Raw genomic sequence first — 27255 nt, forward strand, 5'->3', positions numbered from 1 at the left:
AAACGCACTTTTTGGTTTGATTTCAAGAAATGTCGGAGGACTCTGTTCTTGGTTCTCCATGCCCCTCAAAGAAAAGTCGCAATTTCATTTTACGCAGCAATCTAAAGAAATCGATTGCTTTGGGGAACAAATGACAGTCCCTTGCTCAACACCTGTAGTTCCAAACGTGGCAGTGGATAAGATATGTTCACTACTAGCTCTTATTTTGTAATTTCTTTCTCTGCTGATTTTTTCTTACCCCCTAGTCTGATAGGTGCTTTATGAATTCGAAGCAGGCAAATGTTAGATCGCATGCTTCTTTAGGCCAATATTTGCCATAGTTAAATAAAAGGCGAGGCCCTAGACAGCTGATGCTTTAGATTTCAGTTGGGCAGAATTTCAGCACTGGTTTCCAAACCATCTTCATAGCTAGAGGTCTGCTGCTCTTCAAGGAAGGCATGGTCTGTGTTTCAGTTAATTCACAGCACACCTTGGTCTACTTTAATCATGCTATACTGCTAAGCTTTCTTTTAACCCAAGCTGGTCATGCCTCCCTCTTCATGGCTCGTACTTTGAGCAAACCAAAATGTCTTGTCCATAGCAAAGGCTTTTTCATTGCCCCATTACAAATTTAACTTCAGGAAGGCGTATGCCGCTTATACAGTGTAATTCTGATTGGCAGTCTTTTCTAGACTGCAAGTTTTCTTTACACACGTGGGGCTCTGATCTCAAAGCAGTACCTTGCCGTTGCCATAAAATGGATCTTGGATGTGAGGCTTTTTCATTCCACCTCACACAGACCGTAGTGTAAATTACTCTGCAGGTTAATTAAAAATGTTTTAAGTCCTACGGTGACTGGATTCAAGAGAATTAATGCGCTTATGCCGAAACCTCTAACCCTACCCCTTCAACTGTACAGTATTGCATGATTTTTTTTTTTGTTGCATCCCATGCCTTCAAGTAAAGAAACCTGTCTAGATACTACTCACATTGTTTATCCTTTTTGCATAGTTTGCTACAAATGCTGTCCCTGTTACCCAGGTGCATAATTCAGTTCACCAGTCTTTGGGTGGGTTCCGATAAACGTGCCAAACCAATTTATAGTTACTGAGCATAGATCATTGGATGGATACTTTCAGATTATGGTAGAGTAGGACGTTAACAGCAAGGTGAGATTGGTGTAGTCATTTAGCTTATCAAGTAATGATGCAAGCATAGTGCAGAGGGGTGTTAGTGTCTTTGGAGCTGGCGCTTTTAAATTATTTGGCGACCAGAGCAATCTTGGAAGTGGTGGATGGTGTATTACAAGGTACGATTACTAAGGTAGCATGAGTTGGCTATTGTAGGTTGTATCAGCACATTAGGTGTAGAAATCATGTGGTTGCACTTTGTCTTGCCACATCACATTGAATTGCTTTTGAACATTGCTTGGTACTAGTATTACGATTTGGCGTTTACTTAGCCTTTTTGTAAACACAAGATGGGTTTAGAATTTTGGACATGAAGTCTTGTATCATAATCAATTAATCCATTTGTTATACTGGTGTCTGTCATTTTCCCAACTGAGCGTGTTAATGTTTGACTTATGTGCATAGGTATGCCTTCATTCCCCTTCCCAGGACAGAATATGAGCAGGGGTCGTGGGGGCGCCCCCAGGATGGGCCTGAGAAGAGGTGGCGTTCGTGGTCGTGGAGGCCCTGGCAGAGGAGTCCTCGGTAGGGGAGGTCCTGCTGGGCGTGGAGGAATTGGAGGAAGAGGTTCGTATTAAGTCTTACTCTCCGCTTAAGAAGCCAATTGCATCTTTGCTGTGTGCACACGTAGGAGCTGGGTTTTATGGAAGTGGTGATTCTCCTGCTTGTTTTAGTTGCTTATTTCTAAGCTGCTTGTCACTTTTTGGTATCTGTGCACTGATTTGCTGTGAGGTTTTTGCTTTTTTTTTTGCTTGAATTGATCACTATACCTGGGTGATGCATGTCTGATGGCGAATTGGCCACTAGGATTTGTACTATAAAAATGCTGTATGGAGTTCATTTTGGGTAGCTATCCAATAAGAAATATCCTTTGAAAGGGCTATACATGCATGCCATTTTTGATTCACTGGGTATGTTCATCACTTTTTAATTAATTTTTTTTTGTGGTCTAAACTGTCCTTAAGACGGTCATTTTTTCTTTTGTTTGCCTGACGCAGAGCTAAGTTTCTGCCTAATCTGAAGGTTCAAGGTGGAAGTTGTGATTTGGTGTGCAGCCTTTGGGGTCTCTACCTCGTAATAGATATCCGGATTAGAAAGAGTAAACTACTAGGATGTTTGGAGAGGTGGCATTCGTGTTTTATATCTGGCTTCTATATAATTTCACTCATATTGACCAGTAAGGGGGGAGCAAAGGGTTCAATAAAACACACACTATAACATTTAACAAAGCAATATAATTGAAGTAGTTGGCAGCTCAAGCCTACAAGACTATAAAGTTTGCCTCACCAGGCTAAAAAAAACTACAGAATTACAACCTGGATCTTCCTTGGCCTAAGTTTGTTGAATCATTTTAAAGTTATTTTCTGGGCTTTTGGTGTTAATACTGAAGCATAGGTAATGTAAAGCAAGGTTGGTCCTGTGCAGTTTGAGATGTAGCCGCTGAGTGGTGCCACTACGTCTAATTGATAGTGGTAAATTAATGGTCATTGATGGATAGTCTATTCATTTCATGCAGGTTAATGTCTTAATGGTTCATTGTTCAATTTTTGTGCTCTCAATGTTTTTAATGTCAGCGCATTCCACATCTTTGACATGTAATCTCCACAGCTGTGCACTTTCGGCAGAGGGCGTCCTGGTCCATGTCCCTCGAGGGCCTCCATCGAGGATGACGTTATAGGATGTTAAAAAATAGGATGCCCGAGGCCTCGTTCCGTTTTTTTTCTGCGAACGTGTTAACTTTGAGAGACTCGGCGCGCCTCGTGTATTTTCTTCATTGAAGATGGCTTTCTCTTCGACTCCATGGTCCGGCTTAATGACCTGCCAGGACTGCATGTCTAAAATGTCGCTCACCGAGCACTGCCCCCCACCCCCCTGATAGCCTCTGCCCCCCATTCCCCCAACACCGCATTTGTTTGTGTGGGCCTCGGCGAGGCGCACGACACCAACGACTGCTCGAAATGCCAGTCGCTGACTGCCAAGGCCTTGCCGGAGCAGAAGGGGAAGCTCCAGGTAGGTAGAGGCTCGAAGCCCGTTACGCCCCGGACATCCAAGTCCAAGCGGGTTTACACTGAGGGGCGACTCTCAGAGTTGGAATGAATCCCAGGGATCTCGGTCCCGGAGTGGTTCCCGCCACTAGTCTGCCTCATCCAGCCACTCGAAGCGCCGTCACCGGTCGCCTTCCCCGTCCTCTTCGGAGGATGGTGCCTCGAGGAAGCTTACGTGCCCTACGAAGTCCTCGACTCCGTAGGAATGGGCGGCGTTTAAGAAATCCATGATGGCTATTTTTCAATCGCAGGACAACGGTCCGGTTGCGCCTTCTGACGAAACTGGCCAGGGTCGGTCTCGTTCCGTGGCTCGCACGACTTCGGGCTCGTGACAAAACCCACATCGGGAGCCACCGAGGTCCCGTACGGACAAGGAATCGAAAGGTTGCAAGAAACGTGTCTCTAGGTCTCGGTCCTTGTCCCCAGCGAGACCACAGCTGCCTATGGAGGGCTTGAGGTCGACTCAATCATCTCCGTGTCTGTCCGACTCGGACGTCGACGCTTTGCCCTCACACCAGCCCATGGTGCTGTCAGCACCTGTGTCAGCACCTGTGTCGACGCCTTTGGCGCTCCCCACGTCTACGTTATCTACGCTCTCGACATCTAAGCCTTCAGGGATTTTTTCTGTGTGCCTTTGGAGTTCCCGGACATCGTGGATCCTCTGGGGAAGGCTACGTCAAAGTCTGTGAGGCCAGTTGTGGACTCCAGCCCCTCTTCTGTCACCAGACCTGGGTTTCACCTCCCTCTGCCTGACATTTACAAAGAGGAGAGGTCAGAGTTTGTCACCAGAAAATTGTGGAGCCTCATCCAGTAAACCAGGGTCCTCAGTCAGTTGGAGGAGTTGACAGTCCCTCGATGGCAGTGGGTTGGACCCTTCCCCGGAAGTGGACTTTGGTAGACCCGAGCCTGGGGCTCATGCAGTCTCTTCATACAGAAGGCTTATGTCACAGGTCTCAGAGTATCTGGGCTGGTCCAGTCCCCCTGAAAACTTTATGCAGGCCAATCTGATGGATATTTTAGATTAGGGTCCGTCTTCTGACCCAGTTTTGCCTTTTCATCGTTTCTTGCAGAAAAGGGTGGCAGCTGCTTGGCAGTCCCTGGATTCTCTTCCGGCTGTTAAGTCCTTGACCAAAAAATACCACCCTTTCATTAGTGACCCCAGCTGTTTATCTACTTGCACCATTCCTGAGAGTTTGGTGGTTCAGGCGGCTGTTGCCACTACGATGCAGGTGGCGTAACCTTCCTTCCATCCCTCCAGATAGGGACGGCGAGCGCTTCGACGGTTGGGAACGGAAAGTGTTGTCTGCTGGAGCATGGCCTTGAAATTGGCTAACTCCACGTGTGCCTTGACAAAGTTTACACACTCTGTGGAATTGTGTATCTTTTGCGGCTGAGTATATTCCCGAGGGGGGCGAAAGGGATGGTTTCCTTGCCATCATACAGGATGGCATGTGTGAGGCCCTTGAATCGTGTTTGGATATGGCCGAAGATGTGGGCCGGTCCATGGCTGCGAGCACTGTTATACACAGATTTACATGGTTGCGGAAGCCAGTGTTTGCTTCGGATGTGCAAAGCTGTCTTCTGAACCTGCCCTTTGATGACGCACATTTATTTGGCAGCAAGGCTAACTAGAGCCTTGAGGTTGCAGACCTCAAAAGCTGCGGCGAAATCTTTAAGCGCTGCAGTGCGTCAACCTCTGCTTTTTCGTTCTAGGGGACAGCGGTGGAGGGGAGGTTCCTTTCGTTACTGTTTTGGTGGAACAAGAGGGGCGGCCAGTCAAAGGGGCCAGCAAAAAAGTACCCGTGGGGGGAATCGTGGTGCCAAAGCTGCTCAGGCAGCTGCCTATTTGCCTTCGGGCACTGCCGCAGCCGCTTCCAAGCAGTCGTGAGGCCATGTCCCATGTGGTTCGCCTGTTGGGGGCAGACTTTTATTTATTTGCATTTGTTAAGCACACTTGTAGTCCGTGGGCATCAAGGCGCTGGTACAGGAATATGTAGGAACTTTAGATTAAGTTTACAGATGTCTTAGTTACTGAAGGCATTGACAGTGTGCGAAACAGGGAAAAACAAGGAGCAGGTCGAAGAATACTCAGATGGGTCCCAGCCCCTATCTAAGATACTGGCAGTCCGATCTCGACCGCCTAGAGACCCAAGAGCATTTTCCCTCCAGACCCCTTGGTTTCATCTCTATGGACCAGAGATGGGTTTGAAGGATACATTAACACGCTTTCTGAGTTTGTATATTTTTTTGAAGATTAATTGCCCCAAAGAGACCGAGGGGAAGACTCTTACCTTATTTTGTCAAAAGTTCAGGGGACTTCCAGGCAGTTCGCTCATGAAGGTGTTTGACCGAACTAAACCGGAGGAAATCCATAAGGACCCCTACAGTCAGGGAGAGAATCACTTTGACTGGAATAAAGACCAGTCTTCAGACTCGGGTAACAACCAGTAGGCGAGGCACCATGGCTGTCACCGGCCACTACCCCAGATCTCAGGTGGGACAATCGGTATTAAGACATCTCTTTACCACTGTCACATCCCACCACCAACTCTGGGTACTGCTTACTAGTCTATGCACAGCATGTGATTCTAAGCAGATTCCCAAGCATCAGAAGATATGCATTACCTCCCTTAAAATAGCTTTTCTGATTGTATCTGCTTAGATTCACGTGCAGCAACCCTTCCTCCCTGCTCAGAGTAGAAGGAAAATAGGCAGCTTACTACTCTATCTATCTGTACTCACGATAGTCATAAGGCTCCCTCGTGGCAGAAAAAACGCAACCAGAGGGACCTAGACACGTGAAGATATTTAGTACGCTAAACGTCACTTGGGGATAGTGTTACAAGCACGCCCATGTCGACTTTAGATTCTCGAAAGACAAGCTACAATACTCCGTGATTACCACTAGATGTCGGACTATATGCACAGCATGTGAATCGAAGCAGATGCAATCAGATTTGCTATTACGGTAAGTAATGCAGGTTTTCCTTCCACTGTGTTCATGGGCGGGTGGGGTGCGGTGGTGGGAGGCAGGGAGTTCTGGAAATTGACACACAGATCTAGGCGGTTTTGAGATGGCCCAGTTAGGGTAAAGGTGTGATTGAACAGTATGGTTCTGTGTAAATGGTCTGTCCAGTCCAAAGGGGTGTATGTGCAGGGCGGGGTCTGTGGGGGATACCAAATCCTTTTTGCTTTTGTGGGTCGGTTCTGTGACTGTCTTTATTTAACTGCTCAACATCCTGCTTGGTCTCTGGCTTTCTTGGTGGTGTGATTCCTGGTCCGGTTTGACGGATGGTAGTTGGGGTGCTGATTTATGCTGTTGTAATGAAGTTACCCTGCCACTCCCCCTCCCTGAGATTGTGATGGCACTAATTTAGATGCAAGAAAACTGAGTCATAGATTGACCCTATGGTCATAATATGCTCCTCCCGAAAGGCAATGTGCACAGGTGTCTAAAGCTAAAAGCAGCTGTTGGATATTGGTTCACCCAGTAGGCAGGAGCTAGTACACCGCAAACCTGCGCATGTTAACACTATGTATCTGTCCATGTCTGTTCCATTCTGCTTTAAATATCCCATTCATCTTTATTCATATTACCAGGTATAGTTAGATATGTAGGCTTGTATTGGGCTAGTTGTCCTGGGGAGTCAAAGGTAGCTCCTGGCTAACCAGGCTCCCCTAAACTTAGAAACAGGAGCTGAATGGGTGGTGATCAGATCCCACATCGTTGCTCTCCCTAGAGCTAGAGACTTTAAAACAAAATACAATGCAATTCTTCTGTACATTGAACAAGTTTGCAAAATGTACTCCACATGCTTGCCAGAATAGTAGAGCTGGTGCTATGTCCTTTAGTCACATAGCCTAACCGTATACCCAGATCGCTGCATTTGGGTATGAAGTGTGGGCCAAGTTAATCGATTTCTAATCTCTGTACCCATGTTCCACAGTTGTGCCGATTGGTCGTGAATTACTCTAAACAAATGGGATATGGCATATTTGATAGCAAACTGGCAGTGTCAAAGTGATCCAGGTCCCCATTCCCATGCTGAAAGTGGCTCCCCAAGCAAATATGCAACTCGATGGTTGGCGAAGAGTCAGACTCTAGAACATTGCTTATTGTGGACTTGGATAACTGACACTTAGCTGAGCAACCAATTATGAAGAGGGACACTCTTCCCTGTTATAGCTCAAAGGGTTTGGGAAACGTGCTTAAAGGAAGGTTAAGCCCCCTATGTAGCCCACTGTATGCCAGAATTTGAGGGGGTTGGGGGGGCGGGAGGCAGTTGGCCTCATCTGCTAAATACAAGAAAATCTGGGAGCAACCGCAATGTGTGGAAGTGGGAGACCACAACTTGCCCTTGTCACATTGTAAACTTGATGGAGAACTATTATTCCAGTTTAACTGCTGTGCAATGCAACTGGATCGTTCTTGGATGACTCTGGTTTGCCCCTTATTCGAAATGTTGCCTCTTCTGGTAGATCAATCCAAATGCCATATGGGACTTTGCAGCCCTTCAAGTGCAACCTATATGTGAGCGTGAGACGTTTTTGCAGGAGGATGGAGAGGGGGGGGTGTAGGGCACAGGCCAGCTGATGCGAGGTAGTCTGATGGCTACAATTATTTTGCAATGCTAGTTTCAAAATGATAGGACTTATTCCAAAGAAGGTACAGGACTATTAGACCCCAGAAATAGATGCAGACAACTGACATATGCTCTTCGATTTCCCCCACTACATCTTTCACTGGATCAAAAAACAAGAGGACTGAAAAATAAACAATTATATGTCCTGTTAGTCCAATGGCGAGCTCAAATTCTTAAGGGGGGGGGGGGTGTTTATGTAGTAGGATGTGTACTTCCTGAATTGGAAATGCCTATTTGGAGGTTCAAGTGGGGATAGTCAATGGATTCCGATGTAAGGATTATCAAAGTTGGGGTTTGCTGTCAATGCTAAAAATCCTTGAGCTTTTATTGTAGCTGCGCTAACTATCTGCATAGCATCGGTTTTATGCTTTCTGATTAGGAGCACCTGAATGGATAACCTGTGACATCAGAACGGCAATGTAGTTGGTTTTGTACAGTGCTGTTTTTAATTTTGTTTTATTTAGGCATACAGTTAATGTGTTACCATCACAATCATCCTCCAACCTCCCAATCCTATACTACTGAGCTAAAAAAAGTCAAAGTATATTACCAGTGCGTTCAACCACCTGACATTTCCACCCATGTATGCCTCCCACCATGCCTCGGCATCCAATGAAAAAGTTGGGAATAGGCGATTGTACAGATATACTACTTAAACCTTGTAGTTCCTGACAAAAAAAGTCAGGTGCTGCAAGGACTCCAGTTCCCCATCGCATAGTCTACACTTTGGATTGTCAGTACCTATTCCGTATCTACATAGCGTGGTGCTGTTATGTAGAATATTTAGTTGTCGCAAAAATAAATCTGTTTGGGATTTGGGAATTTTATCATGCAGAGTGGTGTCACATTGAAGGAGATCGTCAGTTTTTGAAAGAATGGACCTTGAAGTTTGATCTAATCGTTTCTGTAATTCAGTCTGCCCTTCACATGAGTGTAATTCCGGCAGAGTTTCAACTGTGACACCCACTTCTGATAACGAGATATAACAAGACTGGCCCACAAGTCCAATGTCCAGTCTGTATAGGTATTTATTCTTGGCAGCAGGAGAGTAAATTGGATCGGACAGTTAAGCGATTGTGTTTTGCTGAAGTGTATTAGTGATTTCCATTTTACTATTACATAGAGAGATAAGAGACCAATCTCTGTCGAATGATGGTCATAGGGACAGCATAGTGCTGTCTTCACTAACACGTTCTTTTTAAATTGTATTGTGCATTTGGTTAACAAAACTATAAACCCTTTAGCACAAAGATACATGTGTTACGAGAAGTCACAAATATCCAACATGTTGACCTTTCCAAATGTTGCTATACAGCTTTAAAAGAAAAGTAAAATAGAACAAGAAACCAATTCCTGCGTTTCCTTTTACCTTAAAAGTAGTATCAAAATTATGTTAGTACAACAAGATTACTATAACTGGTCAAGACTCTGTGGCTAAAATGTCCTTCCATATGTGAAATGCGGCTGCGGTACAAGACTCTGCACTATACAGCTCCAGAACTGTTCTGTACAAGGATTCGGTACTAGAAACCCTGGTTGAGTAGCCCTTAATATATAGATTCAATAGCTTGTGACAGCTGGTGAATGGGTGCTGTGTTTTGAACTTCACTAGCACAAACTATCCTATCCTCATGCAGAATCCCAGTCCCGCGACCCAAAGCCTCTGTTAAAATGCATATACTTAAGTTGGCAGAGGCAAGGCTTAACTAGGTATGTACAAGGTGTATTGCATTTAAATCCCTGCCTAGGAAATTCAGAGGCTTGAGTTTGTATGCAACTGGCATAGATTGAGGTCGGCAACCCAGACTTCAGTATGTCTATGCTGGCAGGAGAGTCCATCAAATCTGTATATTAATTTCACTCAAGAAATGGATAGTGGAAACGCCCAGGTCCCGGAGGTAAGGATTTTGATTAGGATTTTGATTAGGATTTTGCAATAAGACCATCAGTGAATTTGTATTCAGATTGGTGGATAAGAGAGCAAGAATTTACTATGCAATAGATACCATTGCGCTCTTTGAAGTGAGGCCGAGTTCCAGTTGCAGGGCTTCAATAGGGACGGAGTTGGGGACCCCCAAAATAGAGTAGAGAATTTTCGCTTCTATAGTATCCGGCTCGGTAATGGCTTCGGACGACGAGGAATCCGTTGGCAGCCATAGCCCTGAATTGTAAGCCATCGACCCCTCAACAGAGCCCTCAGACTCCCAAACGCCCAGCTCGTCAGACAGGCCACCGGCAATGTTATGGGGAAAATCACACCCACCCACCACATGTACACAAAGGGCTCTTCGACTGAGCCGTCGAAGCGCACAATGCCTGCAGGGCCGCCAAAGATTTTGTCGTCATGCGACTGGACATACCTCGAACGGGCGTTCACCCTAAAGTCGCAGACCCTGTCCAAGGGCGCACAAGCACCTAAGGCCTCTGAGTGACAGATTGCGCCTTCAGCTGCGTGAACCTTCAATACAATCACTGACAATATAGGGAGAGGTTGGAGCAATCCATGGACAAAATGGCCCAGGTCATTGACTTTTCAGACTGGTACTTTACACCCAAAAGACCCAGAGAAGAGGACTCCTGCCCCATTCCTTACAAATTGCAGAAATTACTGATCTCTGCACAGGGACACCAGGAATATATCTTGAAGGGCTCAGATGACCAAACGCAGGAGGATTCTTATGAAGACCTTAATCCGTTTGCACACAGACTGGTAACAGAATCAGGCGTAGAATCAGGGCCCTTGGTTATCACCAACGCATATCCCTGACCTGGATGCCATCTGCCTAGATCCCCCTTCTCCTCCACAGAGATTTGTCACCGGTTGACGGGCAGATATTTTGTGCCATTTTAAAAAGAGCAGCTAATCATTTTCAAATTGCATCGCATGTAGCTGCTCCAGACTCTGACTTCGTGGAGGCTATCCTGAAGGAGAAGGTGCCGACTAGTCAGGCCATCCCCTTACTGAACTCGTAGAGGCTCCTAGCCCCTTCCTTGCTGTCCCCATCTCTAATGGGCACACAACCCCTGGGTTGAGAAATGATTCCGCCAATCAGCTTCTGACCGCCATCTACATCAGGGGTCATGCTACACGACTCCTTCGTGGTTACTACCACTTGGAAGAGAGCAGGTGTTCCACTGTCCTCGGCGGAAACTTCTCTGGGGAAAGACTGTAAGAAGCTTTATGCCCTGGGCAAGCGGGTTACCACCTCTGCGGCCTACTCCACAAGGATCGCAAATACTCTCCTGGCAAGTTGGTGTCCAATGGGGCCTAGTTCGGGATGGTCTTCAAGATGTTCCCAAGCCCTCCTTATCATGTTTGTGGGGTTTGGGGAGGGCGTGGCTGAAGGCAGGCAACATAAATAACATGTTGGACTCAGCTGAGACCGATGGATGCACTTTAACCCAAGGGGACCTTACTTAAAAGCACGCCTGGTTTGAAAAACACTGGCTTTATACCTGAAACTCCAGCCTCTAATTGACGAGCCGATGGAGGACTTCAACCCTTTTTTGGGAAGGTGGTTGATGGCACCCTAGAGGTGGCAAAGAAAAAACATGAAACGCTAAAGTTGCTTAGCCAGATCACGGCTAAACCCTTCCACCAGTATGGTGGTTCTAACTCACGCTGATCCTTACGTGGCCAATCTTTTTGCCCGCTCTACCCAAGGACAATACGGCTCAGGAAAACCCCCTGGTCCTCTGGCCAAGGCTAAGCTGGGAGCCACCAATACCCCCTTTAAGGGCAAGGATAGAGGCAGGAACTCTACTCCTAGAGGCTCCCGTCCTCCACATCAGTGACTTGCCGGTTCGAGCCCCCCCTACAACGCTTCCCCGATCACCTCACACACGTGTGGTCCCCAGCAGTAGCATCCCATCACATCAACCTGTTGATCGGCAGAGACTTCCCCCTACCCGTAGAGCATGAGTGGTGGCTACAGGAGGACATTGTACTCCACGTCGTCGCAGAATGGGGCTGCCCAGAGATCGACTTATTCGCCACTCTGGAGCACGCCCAATGCCCAGATCCTCCAGGTACCATCAGAACTGCTCCAAAGGGGAACAGTCTTTGGAGAACAGTCTGGGAAATTTGTCAACGCTCTTCTACCCCACCCCTTCACCCCCCTCTATTCTTCCCCCTCCCCCTCTACTGCCCCCTGTTTGCTCCAAAAAACCAGTCTGGATGATTCTTGTGGGCCCGCCAGCCTTCGTTCTCCCATCTCATGGCAATGTCGGTCTCCCCTCCCAGGAAGCTCCTATGCAACCTGCTGTCTCGACCAGGGGGGGAAACACTACATCATGCCCTCAAACGCAATTTAGCAACTTGGCTCCTGAGGTCATAGAGGTCGGGCACCCAGCTCCCTCAAAGTTGCATGGACATACTCCAAGGCATGGAAGCTTAAGCATTGCTACTTCAGCAAATGGAAGCGCTTTGTCATCTGGTGTAATGGCAAGGGCATCAATGCTACTGAATGCTCACCAAAAAGATATCGTCCTTCCTCACCTGTTAGATTCAGGGCTGGTTTTCCATTCTTAGTCCACTTAGCCACGCTCTTTGCCACGCTTTTAGCCCACAACACATCCCAGAGCAAGGTTTCATGGTCGAAAATTCCTGTAATTAAAGCCTTTATGAAAGGCGTAAAGAAACTTCCTCTCCCTATCTCCAACCCAGCACCCGGATGGGACCTGAATGTTACCAAACTAATGGGCCCTCCCTTTCAACCAATGCACAAAGATAGCCTTAAAGCAGATTATCTGAAAAAAACAAAGCCACTAAGAACAAACCAGTTCTTCGTCTGTGACAGCTGGTAGAGAAGGGGGCCTTGTCTCTAAATCAGCTATTTGTAAGTGGATCGTTAACCATCAGTTTCTCTTGCCAAGAGAGCTGCCCTTGACTAGATGCCACTACTCTGGGCACAGGGGCTACCATAGCATTCATTAAAAATGTTCCTCTTGATTCTATTTGCAAAAGCAACAACCTGGAGTTCTCCAGCATGGGGTCTGGCATGGATTCACATGCTCATGAATATTCCCCGTCGCCAGGCTGGGAATCCTCGGTAAAGAAAAAACCAGTATCAGTTTCGTTTCTGATCTGTCTTTCGTAGTAATAACCAATCACTGGTCTCTGCGTCATACTGACCACAGCCAATGACTGCCCTCTACCTAAGCACCGCCTCTGGCAGCCATCTTCAGATTTTTACCGCACGTTCATGTGTTGGGATCCTCGTGCTATTGCTCTCGAGCGTTAGTGCTATTTTTTTCACGTTTTTTCTCAAAAACTTCGTTTTTTCGGTCAAAAGAGCCTCAAGCTCCACCGACTCTCCATCCGATCAACAGGGACCCGTGTCGGATTCGTCTGCGCCCCTCAAGGGTGAAGATTTCGTCGAGCTACGCTTTTGGAGGGCTCCAGAAGTTTCTCAGGCCCGGACATGGCCCAGGAGAAGGGAAGCTCGACGCCCGGAAAGCTGTTCAGGATCTGCCCTGGATGCCAGCTCCAGAACGTCTTTAAGGAGGACGAACACTCCTTTTGCCTCTACTGCTTACATGAGGACAAGACGCACGTGGAGAAGGCCTGTCGGAGCGGACCATGAGGGACCGCCATCAACGTCTCGCCAACTGGCTGGAAGGGAAGAGCCCGTCAGGCGAGAAGAAGAGGAAGAAATCCGAGCGGGCTTCTAAGACCTTTGAGGACGCCCCGGCGACGGGGGTCCAACACAAGGCCAAGCACCGAGTCCGCTAACACCGGGAGCGCCGAATGGTCGGGCTCTACGGGCGCCAGGCAGGGCGCACCCTCCCCGGCACCTTCAGCCACGAGCCAACGCTCTGGGTCGGGTAAGAGGAAGGGCGAGCACCCGGCGAAGCTCCTGGAGAGGCCCCGGTCGAGCTCAAAGGCCCCATCGGAGGGGGAGCGAGGCAGTGTTCCCCCCCCCTCCCTCAAGGATAAGGCGGTGAGCGCACCTAAGGTGGTGAAGGCCTTAATCCATCCGGCCAAGCCCTCTATCGATACTGTCGCGGCGGCCCTGGCTCAGCCTGTGGGAGGCTACACCAGTGGTGGCGACCTAGGGGCTCAGAGTCTCCCTGCCACCTCGGAGGGAGTCCTCTTTTGTGCCCATCGATAGGACCCCCGTGAAATCCCCGGCGGGGAAGAAAAAGGGGGGGCAGGGCGTCGTCGTAGATTCGGCCTCAACCTCGGAGGAAGAGCTGATTGAGGTCTTAAGCCACGGCCTTGGCGTGGAAGACCGGCCCGTCGGGATGGATCCCGACGCAGGTGACGACGACATCGTCGAGGGTGCCGACGGGGCCCCTGATCGCCCGTCGGATTCCCCTCTGCCAGCGCCGCAAGACAACTCGGCGGCCATTTTGTTGGCTATACAGTCCTTATGCTCAGAGATAAGGACGAGACTACCGTTGCCGACGGAGGAACCTCTCCCGTCGGGGGATCCTGAACCGGGACCTTCTGGTGTTCCCCCGCCCAAGAAAAGGATTCACCCTCCACCCCCTTTTCAACCGTCGCGCCCCGTCCAGCCCTCCTCCCCGTCCACCCGAGGGGATGATACGGGGACTGACACGGCAGCGACGGGTACGGACGACTAGGTATACGACGAGGATCTACCGTCGTCACCTCCCACCAGGGCTTCTCCGCCCGACGAGATTGGATCGTTCCACTCCATGATCGCCAGGGCATCCGAGCTTTTCCAACTCTGCCCTGAGGAGAAGAAAAAGGAAGGATTCCTTTATCAACGGCGCGAGGCCAAGAGGAAGACGGTCCTCGCGGTGCCTCTACTGGATGACATTTGGGATGAGGGCCTCGCCCTCCTCAAGAACCCTTCCACGACGCCAGCTAGAAGAGACCGGTACGAGAAGAAGTACCGGGTCCCGGACGCGGCCCCCCTGTGCCTCCGGGCGCAGCCTACCCCGGACTCCGTCGTCTCTGCGGCGGCCAGGAAGAAAGCGGGGGGGGGGGTGCGGCCTCCACATCGACTTCCCCACCGGACGGCGAGGGAAAGAAATTGGACGCTATGGGACGCAGGGTCATCTCGTCTGCAGCGACGACGAATAAAGCGGCCAACGCCTTGGCTATCGTGGCCCGCTACGACAGGGAGCTATGGTACAAACTGGCTCCCCTGCTGGACTTCCTACCGGACGACAAGAGGGCAGATGCCCTGGAGATCCTACAGGAAGGTGAGGTGGCGTCGGACCACGCCATCACTATTGCGACAGACATCGACAACACTGGGTTCCGCCAGTTGGGCAACGGCATGTGCCTTAGGCGGCGTGGATGGCTCAAGGCTACAGACTTCCGTCAAGACGTACAGACCAGAGTCCTGGACATGCCGTTCGATGGGAACAACCTGTTTGGGAAAACAGTGGACGATTCCCTTCAGGCCATTAAAGCGGACACTGAGACGGCCCGGGCCCTTGGGGTTCTGCAGCAACGACGGACGCCCTTTCGGAGCAGCGGAGGCAAGGGCGCCTCCAAAGGTTCCGGCGGCGGTTTCTCCGCCTACCGTCAAGCGGCCCGCTCGTCTCAGGAGGCCTACAGAGGACGAGGCAAGTCTGGCGGACCCCGCCGTCGTCGCCAAGGAGGTCAAGGCGGCAAAGCCTCGTCGAAACAGGATTGAACCGGCCGTGGGGTCGGGCCCCCACCGAAGCACCCCGGTGGGAGGCCGGCTGTCGAGCTTCCTCAGCGTGTGGGAGTCCATCTCCACCGACCGTTGGGTGCTGGACGCCTTAGCCCGGGGCCACGCGCTCGAGTTTCAAAGACGGTGCCCGCGCGTCCCCCCCGTGGCCAGGAAAGAGCTTCACGTCCCTCAGCTTCTCCTGGAGGTAAAGGCGATGCTCAGGAAGGGCGCCATCGAACTCGTCCCAGAGAGGCTTCGGGGCTCCGGAGTTTACTCGAGATACTTCCTCGTGAAGAAGACGGGAGGATGGCGCCCCATCCTAGACCTGCGACGTCTGAACAAGTTCATCAAGGTGCAGAAGTTCCGGATGGTCACCCTCCAGCACGTCCTGGGGCAGCTGGAGGAAGGAGACTTCCTGTCGTCGTTGGATTTGGAGGGTGCGTACTTCCATATTCCCATCCTAAAGGGGCACCGAAAATTCCTCAGGTTTGTGGTCCAAGGGCGTCACTACCAGTTCAAAGCCCTCCCCTTCGGACTACGGTCGGCACCCAGGGTATTCACCAAGTGCCTTGCACCGGTGGCGGCAAAGCTGCGCCGCGAGGGGATCCACGTCTACCCCTACCTGGACGACTGGCTCATCCGAGCCAAGACGAGGGAGCTCGCCGTGGAGCACACGGCAAGGACTGTCCAACTTCTCACGGACCTGGGATTCTCCGTGAACTACGCCAAGTCCCACCTGGTACCCGCGCAAAACGCACTGTTTCTGGGAGCGAAGCTCGACAGTGTCCCTTCTGGCCTCCCCGTCGGAGGAAAGGACCAGGTCCATCCTGGGCAAGGTACAGCGGATGTTGGTTTCCGACGCGGCCAAGGTGAGGTCCATCAAGTCCCTCCTCGGAATGATGTCTTCTTGCATCTACCTCATTCCCATGTGCAGGCTCCGGATGCGCCCGTTGCAGGAGTTCCTGGACGCGCGCTGGATCCAAACGACGGGCGGCTTCGAGGAGAGGATCACACTCGACGAGAGTTTCCGCCGAGCGGTCCGGTGGTGGGGCAACCGCGCGCATCTGACGGCGGGCATGGACTTCCAGACCACCAGGAGACAGTGACCACGGATGCCTCCCTGGAAGGGTGGGGAGCGCACACCGAAAACCTGCACGCGAGAGGCCTTTGGCTCCCGACGGAGAAGTCCCTCCATATCAACGTCCTGGAGCTCCGTGCAGTGTTCTGGGCCCTCAGGTCCTTCCTTCCGTCCCTCAAGGGCAAGGTGGTGAGGATCTTCACCGACAACACCACCACCATGTTTTACATCAGGAAACCGGGCGGAACCAGGTCCCCAGCGCTGTCCAAGGAGGCGCAGGACCTGTGGCATTGGGCCGTCGCCCAAAGGATGTTTCTGGTGCCGTTTCATCTGGCAGGGATAAAAAACACCATTGCCGACTCACTCAGCAGGGAGCTGCGCTCGTGCCACGAGTGGGAACTACGGCAGGATCTAGTAGATCGCCTCTTCCGACGGTGGGGCACACCCCAGATCGACCTGTTCGCGACGGCGCCGAACTCCAAGTGCCGGAGGTTCGCCAGCAGGTTTCCCCAGGCGAGGAGCATGGGCGATGCTTTCTCGTTCCCCTGGGAGGGCCTGTTCCTCTACGCGTTCCCTCCTTTGCCACTGCTAATCCGGCTCGTCAACCAGCTCAAGAGGTCACGGTGCAGGATGATCCTCGTCGCACCTGCGTGGCCGAGGCAGATATGGTTCCCGGACCTTCTGGATTTGTCAGCGTCCCCGCCAATCAAGCTGCCGGTGGACGCGGATCGAGGCGCCATCCTCCACCACGACCCGAAATCGCTGAACTTGCAGGCCTGGCTCCTGCAGCGCTAGAGTTTGGAGGATACGACATACCGGCCGACTGCAGAGAGGTTCTTGCAAAGGCCAGGGCGTCCTCGACTCGTAAATGCTACGGACACAAATGGAAGAGGTTCTCTGTCTGGTGCCACGTACAGAAGATTAACCCTCTACGGATTACGGCTCCCCAGGTACTGCCGTACCTTTTGACGCTGGCCAAAGCTGGACTGGCACACGCGTCCATCAAGATTCATCTTGCTGCGATCTCCCGATACACCAGAACCACGGGCCGGACGTCCTTGTGGTCTCATCGTCTGGTGAAAGAGTTCATGAAGGGACTGTTCAGATCGTTCCCGCCGGTGAAGGCTCCGGCCCCGGCGTGGGAGCTCAACGTGGTGCTGACCAAGCTCATGGGACCTCCGTTCGAGCCTCTGCACTCGGCCCCGTTGAAGTTTCTGTCGTGGAAAACAGCGTTTCTTGTGGCCATCACCTCCGCACGACGGGTGGGAGAGATCCAGGCCCTTTCCTGCAAGGCCCCGTACTTGACTTTTCACGACACGAGGGTAGTGCTCAGGACGCACCCCTCCTTCATGCCCAAGGTACCGTCGGACTTCCATCTCAACGAACCCTTGGTGTTGCCTGTGTTCTTTTCGTCGCCGGCTGAGAGAACTTTGCACTCGCTGGATGTGGCTAGAGCGCTGAAGTTCTACGTGGACCGCACGAAGTGTTTTCGGAAGACGTCACAACTCTTTGTGAACTCTGGACCTGTCAATCAGGGGAAGGCTCTCTCGAAGGCTTCCATTTCCAGATGGCTCTCCGGCTGTATCATGTACTGTCATCGGTTGGCAAACCGACCGCTGCCTGGCCGTCCGAGAGCCCATTCCACCAGAGCGATCGCAGCTACCACGGCGTTCCTTTCTGGTGTGCCCCTGCTGGACATATGCAGGGCTGCTACGTGGAGGTCGACGCACACCTTCACGAAATTCTACTGCGTCGATCGGGATTCCAGGGAGGAGTCCAGGGTCGGCCAAGCAGTGCTGCGCAACCTGTTCGCCTGAGGTGAGCCTGGTGAGGAGGTAAGATGCTTAATGTTGAGTTTGATGTACTGCTTAATGTTGAGCCTTTGCCACCTCCCGTGGTTGTGCATGTGTGTACTGCTATGTATTCTTTATTCATGAGCATGTGAATCCATGCCAAACCCCATGCTGGAGAAGGAACAAGTTACTTACCTGTAACTGTTGTTCTCCAGCATGGGTCTGGCATGGATTCACATGCGAACCCTCCCGCCTACCCCTCTGCGGCTCTTCACTTGGTCATACTGCCACTTCACGTGCTTCCAAATCTGAAGATGGCTGCCAGAGGCGGTGCTTAGGTAGAGGGCAGTCATTGGCTGTGGTCAGTATGACGCAGAGACCAGTGATTGGTTATTACTACGAAAGACAGATCAGAAACAAAACTGATACTGGTTTTTTCTTTACCGAGGATTCCCAGCCTGACGACGGGGAATATTCATGAGCATGTGAATCCATGCCAGACCCATGCTGGAGAACAGTTACAGGTAAGTAACTTGTTCCTTCTTTACACAAAACTACTGCCTAGATGCACACTAGGTCTGATTCTTAGGCGGGACAAGCAGTGCCAAGACATCTTTGCTACTGTTCATTCACACATCCCACCATAATCTCTGGGTACTGCTCTTGCTAATCTGTGCACAGCATGTGATTTGAAGCAGATTCACAAGCATCAGATGACTTGCATTACTCCTGACACCTCTTCTGTACTTTCGCAGACAAGAAGGCTCCCTCACGGCAGAAAAAAACACAACCAGAGGGACCTCAATGCGTGAGGGATTTTGGGTACACTAGTCTTCACATTAGGGATAGTGTAAGTCACGCCCATGTCGACGTCCCCTTTCGAGCTTCGAAAGAAAGATGCAATACGCTGCGATTTCCACTAGATGTCGGACTATATGCACAGCATTTGAATCTAAGATACAATCATCAGAAAAGCTAATACATTGAGTAATGCATTTCATTCTCGCCGTGCCAGAAATGGAGGGGCCCTGCATGGAACTCTTTCTGGAGCGGTGTCTGATGGAACTGTTTGCCCCTAAAAAGTATTCATTTCTGTGGAAAGTATGCACAGGATCCTGATGAGTCTCCCTACCCCAGGGGCGCCACCTCAAGCAATAGTACGCCTCCTGAATTTTCGAGACTGAGATGCCTTGTTTTATAAATGGCACGTGCCACTGGGCCCCATCATACAATGGCTACTGCATTGGGCTTTTTCCAGATAATAGCAGCAGGATCCAAAAAGTCTGCCATCGTTTGTGTTATAAATAGGCTGCATGCATTAAACCTCAAATATGCACTCTTTCCAGCGCTACCAAGTTTACCATGAAGGTATGGTGCTTCACTTCAAGAACAGGGAAGCATGGACATGGCTGGAAACCCACATCCTGTCATCGCCTACCTGTGGGCGACCGTGAAACTAGCCAGATCGGGTATTATCCCTGGTTCTGTTTGAATCGCAGACAGTGGAAATCCCTACGCTTACAGAGACTGCACTAAAGGATGCAGGCAACGGCTGACTAGACCTGGGCAGTGCCGGCTCACAACTGGGAGACTGAAGTGGGGTAACCAATCATAAGTAGCCTCTGCTCAGAGATGCGGTTTCACTTGAACTGTTACCCTGCAGATGTTTGACTTTTTCCACACCCGTTTGGTTTGGTGTGGTGTTAGGCCAACAGGTGCTTCAAGTTGGGTGGGGCAGGGAGGGTACGGCGTGTGATGGGGAAGTTTGTCACACATCAATGGCTCTGTTTTGGTTGCAATAGGTTTGGGAAGGTACATAGTAATGTGAGGGTGATACCGGAAGTGGCAACTGGAGGAAGGGAGATGCACGGGCTGGTGGGGGAGGCCCACGGTTGGACTAGACTTCTCTGGGGCAATGGCTCATAGTGGGAAGGTCTTGATGACCTGGAATGTCAATGGGTTCTGCTGGAGTGTTAAGCGCAGGCTGGTGCTACAATTTTTTTAATAGGCAGTACCCTGATATTGCATTTCTTACTGAGACTCATCTGGCAGGAACTGAGTGTTAATTCTTCCTTGGATCCAACTACAGGGTGGTGTTCCACATGGGATTCTCCAGGGGCTCCCGGGGGACGCTAACCTTCATTCACAAGAGGGTCCTGTTTCAGTTGGAGGAGGCGACTCGACCCCAGGGGGCGCATCGTTTGGTTAGGGTGAAGCTATGGGGAGCCATTTGGGGGCATGTTGGCAGTCTATGCACCCCCACCGCTGGCATCTGACTTGTCCATGATGCAAGCGCTCTTCAGGGCCAAGCTGAGGTATGGGTTTTAGGGTTTGGGGGGGGCTTCAATGACATGATGGACCGGGGTCTAGACAGAACAAATATAGATGCCAGGAGCCCAACTCTGTGCTAAGCTCTGCTCTTTTGCCACAGTCCTAGGCTGGGTGGAGGCATGGAGTAGATTTCACGCGTTGGGGGTTACTCCTTTTTTCAGTGTTCCACACCTCCATGTCCAGGATTGACTTTGTTCCGTCCAGTATGTCCCATAGGTTGCTGTCCGCTAAGTTTCTGGCCAGAGGGATATCTGACCACACCCCATTGGTTATTGAGCTCAGAAATGGACAAACCAAGTCCACGGGCGACTAAACACTATTTGGGGGGGCCTGGGATTTGGGGAAGCCTTATCCACAAAAACTGAAGAATATTTCAACATAAATGCAGGGACTGTAGACAGCCCTGCTATCCTTTGGAAGGGCTACAAGGCAAAGCTGTGGGGGGTCGGGGTGGGAGGGGGCGCTGTCAATGGTGGTATCCTGGTGCAAGGATCATGTGATGGCTGATGGCGTCACGCAGTAGAGGAGTTCCTCTCCTCGAGGTCACCAGAAGCTAGGTTAGCCTTGTCAACGGCACACAAAGCACTGTAACGTAGTCATGGACTCCTCAAGGGAGTAGTTGGCGTGACTTGAGAAGAGATGGGAGTGTGCATGTGCGGCCCGAACAGAATGCCCATGGGGAAGAATTGACTGAGGACGTGGCTATAGCCGGTAGTACTAGTGAATGAGGAGCTTACCATACTGGACTGGGTGCTGCTCCCAAAGCTCCCACCCCAACAGGTCCTGGGACTGGAAGCAGATCTATCCGAAGTGATCTCAGCTGCGCTTGCATAGCTTCTGAACCAAACTGTTTCCTGGTGGAGGTGTGTAAGCAACTGGGGGAGCAGTTGGCAGCTCCTATGCATAGGATTTCCCCCAACCTCCCCTTCCAAGGGTTTCTTGCCTCTCGGGTGGGTGCGGGCACAGGGCCAAGGGAGGCCAGCCAGAGTGAAGGTGGAAAGCTGGAGCAGGGGTCCCAATGCGAACGTTCTCAGTCTTGCTGGGATTGAAGCAGAGGTTGTTCACAGCACACCATGACTGACTAGCAGACAGTCTGATATGAGTGAGGGGTAGGTGGCGGAGGGGTAGCCTGAAAGTTAGTTGCGTGCCCTCTGCGTAACACAAAGTTAGAAAGGAAAGTGGCAATCATATGTGCCAGGGCAGCCCTATAGATGTTGGAGAACCAGGGTAATAGGTACAGGTTGAGAGCTATAATCGAGGGAAGGGCTCCAAGTTCCACCTGGGATTGGCCGTTTTTGATTCAAAGGAGGTTAACCACGCCAGAGCCTGACCTGTAATTCCCAGGGTGTCAGAGAAATGCAATCAGGATGTTGTGGCTAACTATGTGAAAGGCAGAGGAGAGGTCAAGGAGACTGAGGACAGAGGGAGTGTTGGTGTCAAGATTTGAGAACAGGTGTTCAGCAGCAGTTATTGTCCCTCTGGATCCTCTAAAGCCAGACTGGAGGTCTTGGAAGCGACCAATAGATTCAGTGTGGAGGGTCAGCTGAGAGCCAACATCTCCAGGAGTTTGCCCAGGAAAGGAGTGATGGAGATAGGGCAGTAGTTTGCTGGTAAAGAGGGGTCGGCAGATGGTTTTTTGAGCATGGGTGCTTAAGGGCAGTTGAGAACTCCAGTGGAAAAGATGAGATTGCAGAGGTCACCCAAGGCTGGGGCAAAGGAGTCAATATGGTTTTAGAGGGGCAGGGATCCACGTGTCTGGATGATGCCTTCATGTATTGGATTTGTTTGGAGACCTCATCAGGTGTGACTGGTGAGAGAGAGAAGGGGCAAGTAGAGGGTGGGGGCAAGGGAGGCTCCGGTATTAGCGTATGCTGTGGTGTGGAAAGGATGTCTTGGATTTTTGTGGTGAAGTGTGCCGCCAGGGCCGTGCAAAGGTCCTGGGTGGGTGTGACAGAAGAGGCTGCTGCAGGCTTGGCCAGATCCTTGCAGACTTAAGTTTGGCCTTGTTTGATGCCGCAGAGATATGGGCTTGAATAAAAACTCTTGGTGCAGATGCAGTCTCGATAATGCCTTCGAAGGAGGCGGCAGGCCAGTTTGTCAGATGGTTTGCCCGACCTGTTCCATTTCTGTTCAGCTGCCCTACACTTTCGTTTAAGGGCAGCCAGGTCGGGTTGTACCAAGAGTTGCACTTGTTGGAAGGCTTCAGTCAGATCCTCATGACAGGGGCATGAGTGTTGGAGATAGGGAGATTGAGTTTAGCGAGGGCTGCGTCAGGGTGGGAGTCGGCCAAAGGAATGGGTGCAGGATAGTAGGTGGAGGCAAAACTAGCCACTGTCACTTACATCCTGTCCCCTTTCCTCCATACTGTGTGGGCATCCCTTCCAAGCGACGGGAGATGAACCTTTTTCACTGGAAAAAACCTTCATCCCCTTTTAAATTGAGGTGCGCAGGGGTGCGGCCCAGGAAGCATGCGCTGCCCTGACTCTGCCATCTGGCGCCACACTTCCGTCCCCTTTTCCGCGTTGACTGGAACGGGCTGAATTCACCAGCGTTCCTATGTTTAGCTTTGGCTGTGTAATTCCACGCACGGATACTTCTCTTGTCTTTTTGTCCTTCAGTTACTCGGTCCTTGGGCGTCGCACTCCTCCCTGGTGCTTGTCTACTTCCACAGGGTTGCGAAGGCGTCCAGCCTGCAACAGGCTGTTCCCAACTTCAGACCCCCACGCCCTCTGCCTACGTTGCCTTGGCCCAGACCACAGTTGGCAAGCTTGTTCAGCGTGTGGCTCTGTCCTCGAAAGCGCTGAAGAACAGACTAGGCAGGTGGATCAAGCTCTTCCAGAAGTCTCCTCCAGAGGACCTCGAGAACTTAGTGAAATATCGAGCCAGGCCCAAGGTAGGGCCGATAATCTCAATCGCACCCCACAAGGGAGACTGCATCCAAGGGACGCTCCTGCGTGGGAGGGACCAGACAGTTCCTTCTATCGGTACTTGTACCGAGGCTGCTGCAGCTACCGTCCACCAGGCCAAGGGATCCTCTGATCCTCCTGGTGAGTGTTGAGGTACTGGAAGGTTCTTTTACTGGGTCTTCACCCGAGGGGCTACACCCTAATACAGGAAATATGTCCGAGGGGGTGCCTAAACACAGCTCTATCGACCAACGGTTCGAGGGTGTCGCACCTACTAGGCCTAGGCCTGAGGAGCAGGGTAGGCCTCGTGATCCAGTCCTGGAGGAGGACGGGCCCAGCAGGCCGAGCAACATGTGGCAGGCAGCCTGACAAAATGGCCACCGCGGCAGAAAGGGGCACCAGTCTGACACCATTCCAGGAATTCGGCGAAGGAGTGTCAAGGTGTGGGACTGGCTTCAACCAGGTGCATGGCCTACAGCCTATTTTTCTTACGTGCAGGGCAGCTTTTCTTTGCGTCCATATGGACAGGTATGCAGCAGCCTCCTGTTACCCTGTCAGCACCCCTTGCCACTGCTTCAGTCAGCGAGTAGGTTTTCTTCTAAAGGTTCCTCAGCCTCATGAAGTCACCTCGGATGGGCGTTATCCTCAAGGACGCCATCAGGCAAGTCATTCCCGCCATGCTAGCCGCACCACAGAATCCTCCATCTGGCCCAAGGCCCCGGTGCAGCCTCGTCCTCCGGATCCACAACCTCCGCCGCCTCAGCCTCGGGCTGCGGTCCCTGTACCCCAGCCTCCAGCACAAACTACTCCTCCACAGGATGATCCGCAGGATATGGATGATGATGAGGAGGTTCGGGACTCTCCATCCTCAGCCAGTGCCTTCCATGAAGTCTTGCTGGTCCAGCGGAGTACCTGGGCCTCGCCCAACCAGAGGTCGAGCAGCCGGTATAGGGGCTTCTGGCTGAAGTCCTCACACAACGCCCCTCTTCCAAATCAGGGATTCCACTGCAAACCAATGTAGTCTCCAGTCTTCATGGAAAAGAAGGGTTGGCTCAAACGCTGTTCATCCCAGCTGGTCAATCGACACCTGGATGCCAAGTACAGGCAGATGGAGGGGGATACACTCTTGCTTTCGGCCCATCCTCAGCCACACTCTTCGGTGATCGCTGCGGCATCACTATACTCCAAGCCCTAGTCGTCCTCAGCCTCTTCCTCTGCAGCGCTGCTAGGCAAGGAGAAGTTCTTGGAGGTACATGGCAAGAGACTCTATTCCAGCGCCTCTTTACATCTACGTCAAGACAAAGCTGATGCCATGCTGGCAGCCGCCAACTAAAGATTATGCTGGAAATTGCAGACTTCCTCCTGGAACTACCCACCCAGAGCCAATTACACTTTAAGGCGGGGCTAGCCTAGCCTAGGCCAAGCGGGTGGCGCATGACCTCATGGAATCCAGTGGCCCATATTGATACCTCAGGCCGTGCCATCTGTATTGTCACGGACATGAGAACAGCCTGACTCCGGGCATCAAAATTCAACCCGGATGTCCAGGGACATATTCTAGATCTACCGTTCTGGGGGGGGGGGATGGCGGGGGCAGGGGAGGGGCGTGGGGGGGGCGACCTCTTCCACTCCTCTACGGACAAAGAGCTGGACAAGAAGAAAAATGGCTCACAAACATCTAAGTCTTCATCCATCCTTACAAAGAGCACACCCAATCTCAACCGCGCTCAGAAAGGGGTCCTACATATGGAGGGTTCTGTCATTTCCAGGAACGCAGATCCAAGCAGCCGGACCGCTCGCCGTCTCCGAACCAGCGGGGGGGTAGGGGCTTTTTCCAGTCTCCCCTCCGCCTCAGCCTCTGAGGGAAAGAAAGCATGACATGTCCCTTGAGGTTCATGTCTCGTCTCCGGTGGGAGGCAGGCTTGCTCTCCATGCACATTTCTGGTACCAGAATTTCATGGACCCCTGGATCCTATCCGTAGTATCCACGGGATACTGCCTTCCTATCCCAGCCTCACCTCTACTCCGCTCCACAGGTTGGGACCGCAACTCTTTTGGCTGAGATCCAGTCGCTTGTAGAGAGCCAGGCAGTGGAGGAAGTCCCATCGAGGCTTTGGCTTTTACTCAAGGATTTTCTCCATTCAGATGAACCAGGCAGGCCTGGGAGTTGTGCTGGACCTTTCCACTCTCCACCTCTCCTTACCCCTGCAAAAATTCAACATGGTAACGCCAGCTTTTATAGCTGAGACATTGGACCAGGGAGACTGGATGTGCTCACTGGATCTGAAGGACGCGTACCTACACGTCCCGATTTAGCAGCCCCATTGTTCTGTCCTACAGTTCAGGATCATGGGCTACAATTTTCAATATAAGGTCCCTCCTTTTGGGCTCAACTTGGCCCCCAGGGTCTTTACCAGATTCATGAATGCAGTGGCAGCCCTCTTCAGAGCGCAGGGCCTCCACATCTATCCAACCTCGCTGTCTGGCTCGTCAGGGCTACATCTCTGGAAGCCGTTCACCATTCTTCCCATGCCCTTATGAACACACTGCACAATCTGGGCAATTCGCTCAATTTCAAGAAGTCTCAGCTGCAGCCTACGAAGACCCTGACATTCTTGGGCCTCATCTGGGACATGTGCTCCGAGAAGGTATTTCCATCGAAGGACAAAATCTTGGGCCATCAAGAGGGCCACTTCCTCAGCAGAGAAGTGACCTCGGCATGGTGGTACCAACATCTCCTGGGTCTTCTGGACTTATTAGCTGTTCCGCACACGACTAAGGATGAGGATTCAGCTGCACTTTGCAAGCCCTTCCGACCGTCCACTCCGCAGGCCACCTTCACCACGGATTCCTTGCTCGTGGGCTGGGGAGCCACCCTGGACGATCTCTCGGTCCACGGCACCTGGACTCGACAGGAGCAGGAATACCATATCAATTGGCTAGAGCTGAACGCCATCTGGCTGGTGCTCGGGGCATTCCTACCACTTCTCGGGGGGGGGGGGGGGGGGCAAGGTTGTCATCCAGATGGACATCTCAACAAGCAGGGAGGCACCCTGGAAAATATCACGGCAGTCCACCTCCTGGGGGAATCGAACCTGGAAGCGGACAGGCTCAGCCGGCTGGGAGCGGACAATTACGAATGGCAGCTAAACAACCTTGTTCAGATCTTCAACAGGTGGGGTCACCCCCAGGTGGATCTCTTTGCCACCTGGCACAACAAGAAGTGTCCCCAGTTTGCATCCTTGCAAGGTCAGGGCCTGGCTCTCTGGCTGACATTTTTCACCTCCAGTGGACCGGTATGAAAGCCTACGCCTTTCCACCCACTCCCTTGATCCACAGGGTCATTTGCAAAATCAAGGAGTCTCGCAAATTCATCATTCTGATTGCTCCATGGTGGCTGGCCAGGCCATGGTTTTCAGAGCCTCTGTCTCTCGGAAGTGCCCCTGATTCACCTCCCGGTGGGCCCAGCACATCTTCTGGCACAGCGGGGGGGGGGGGTTAGAGTAGAGTCATCCACCCTGTGCCAGGGAAACTAGCCCTCACAGCGTGGTACCTGAGAAGGTAACACTTCGGCACCTTAGCCTCTCACAGTCCAATCTGGAGATCATACAAGGGGCCAGGAGCAAAACTACCAGGGCCCAGTACAAAAGCAAATGGACCAGATCCTGCCACTG

The 27255-nt window shown here is 51.6% G+C and overlaps 1 protein-coding gene across 9 annotated transcripts in view; it reads left to right on the forward strand.

Annotated features, from left to right (window-relative positions):
* The window catches only part of CHTOP (chromatin target of PRMT1), a 104922-nt gene that overhangs the window by 71728 nt on the left and 5939 nt on the right, over positions 1-27255 (forward strand). For 4 of the 9 annotated variants that reach the window (XM_069651128.1, XM_069651146.1, XM_069651104.1 and 1 more), the window contains one exon: positions 1575-1736. The exons of 2 other annotated variants lie outside the window; for them this stretch is intronic. In XM_069651128.1, the coding sequence (XP_069507229.1) occupies positions 1575-1736 (162 nt within the window). The remainder of the gene's footprint in view (positions 1-1574; positions 1737-27255) is intronic. 3 more of the 9 variants (XM_069651136.1, XM_069651114.1, XM_069651154.1) reach the window with 1 other exon arrangement.

This window comes from Ambystoma mexicanum, chromosome 1p (genome assembly GCF_040938575.1).
Source record: "Ambystoma mexicanum isolate Mex_15411 chromosome 1p, UKY_AmexF1_1, whole genome shotgun sequence".
Taxonomy (NCBI): Eukaryota; Metazoa; Chordata; class Amphibia; order Caudata; family Ambystomatidae; genus Ambystoma; species Ambystoma mexicanum.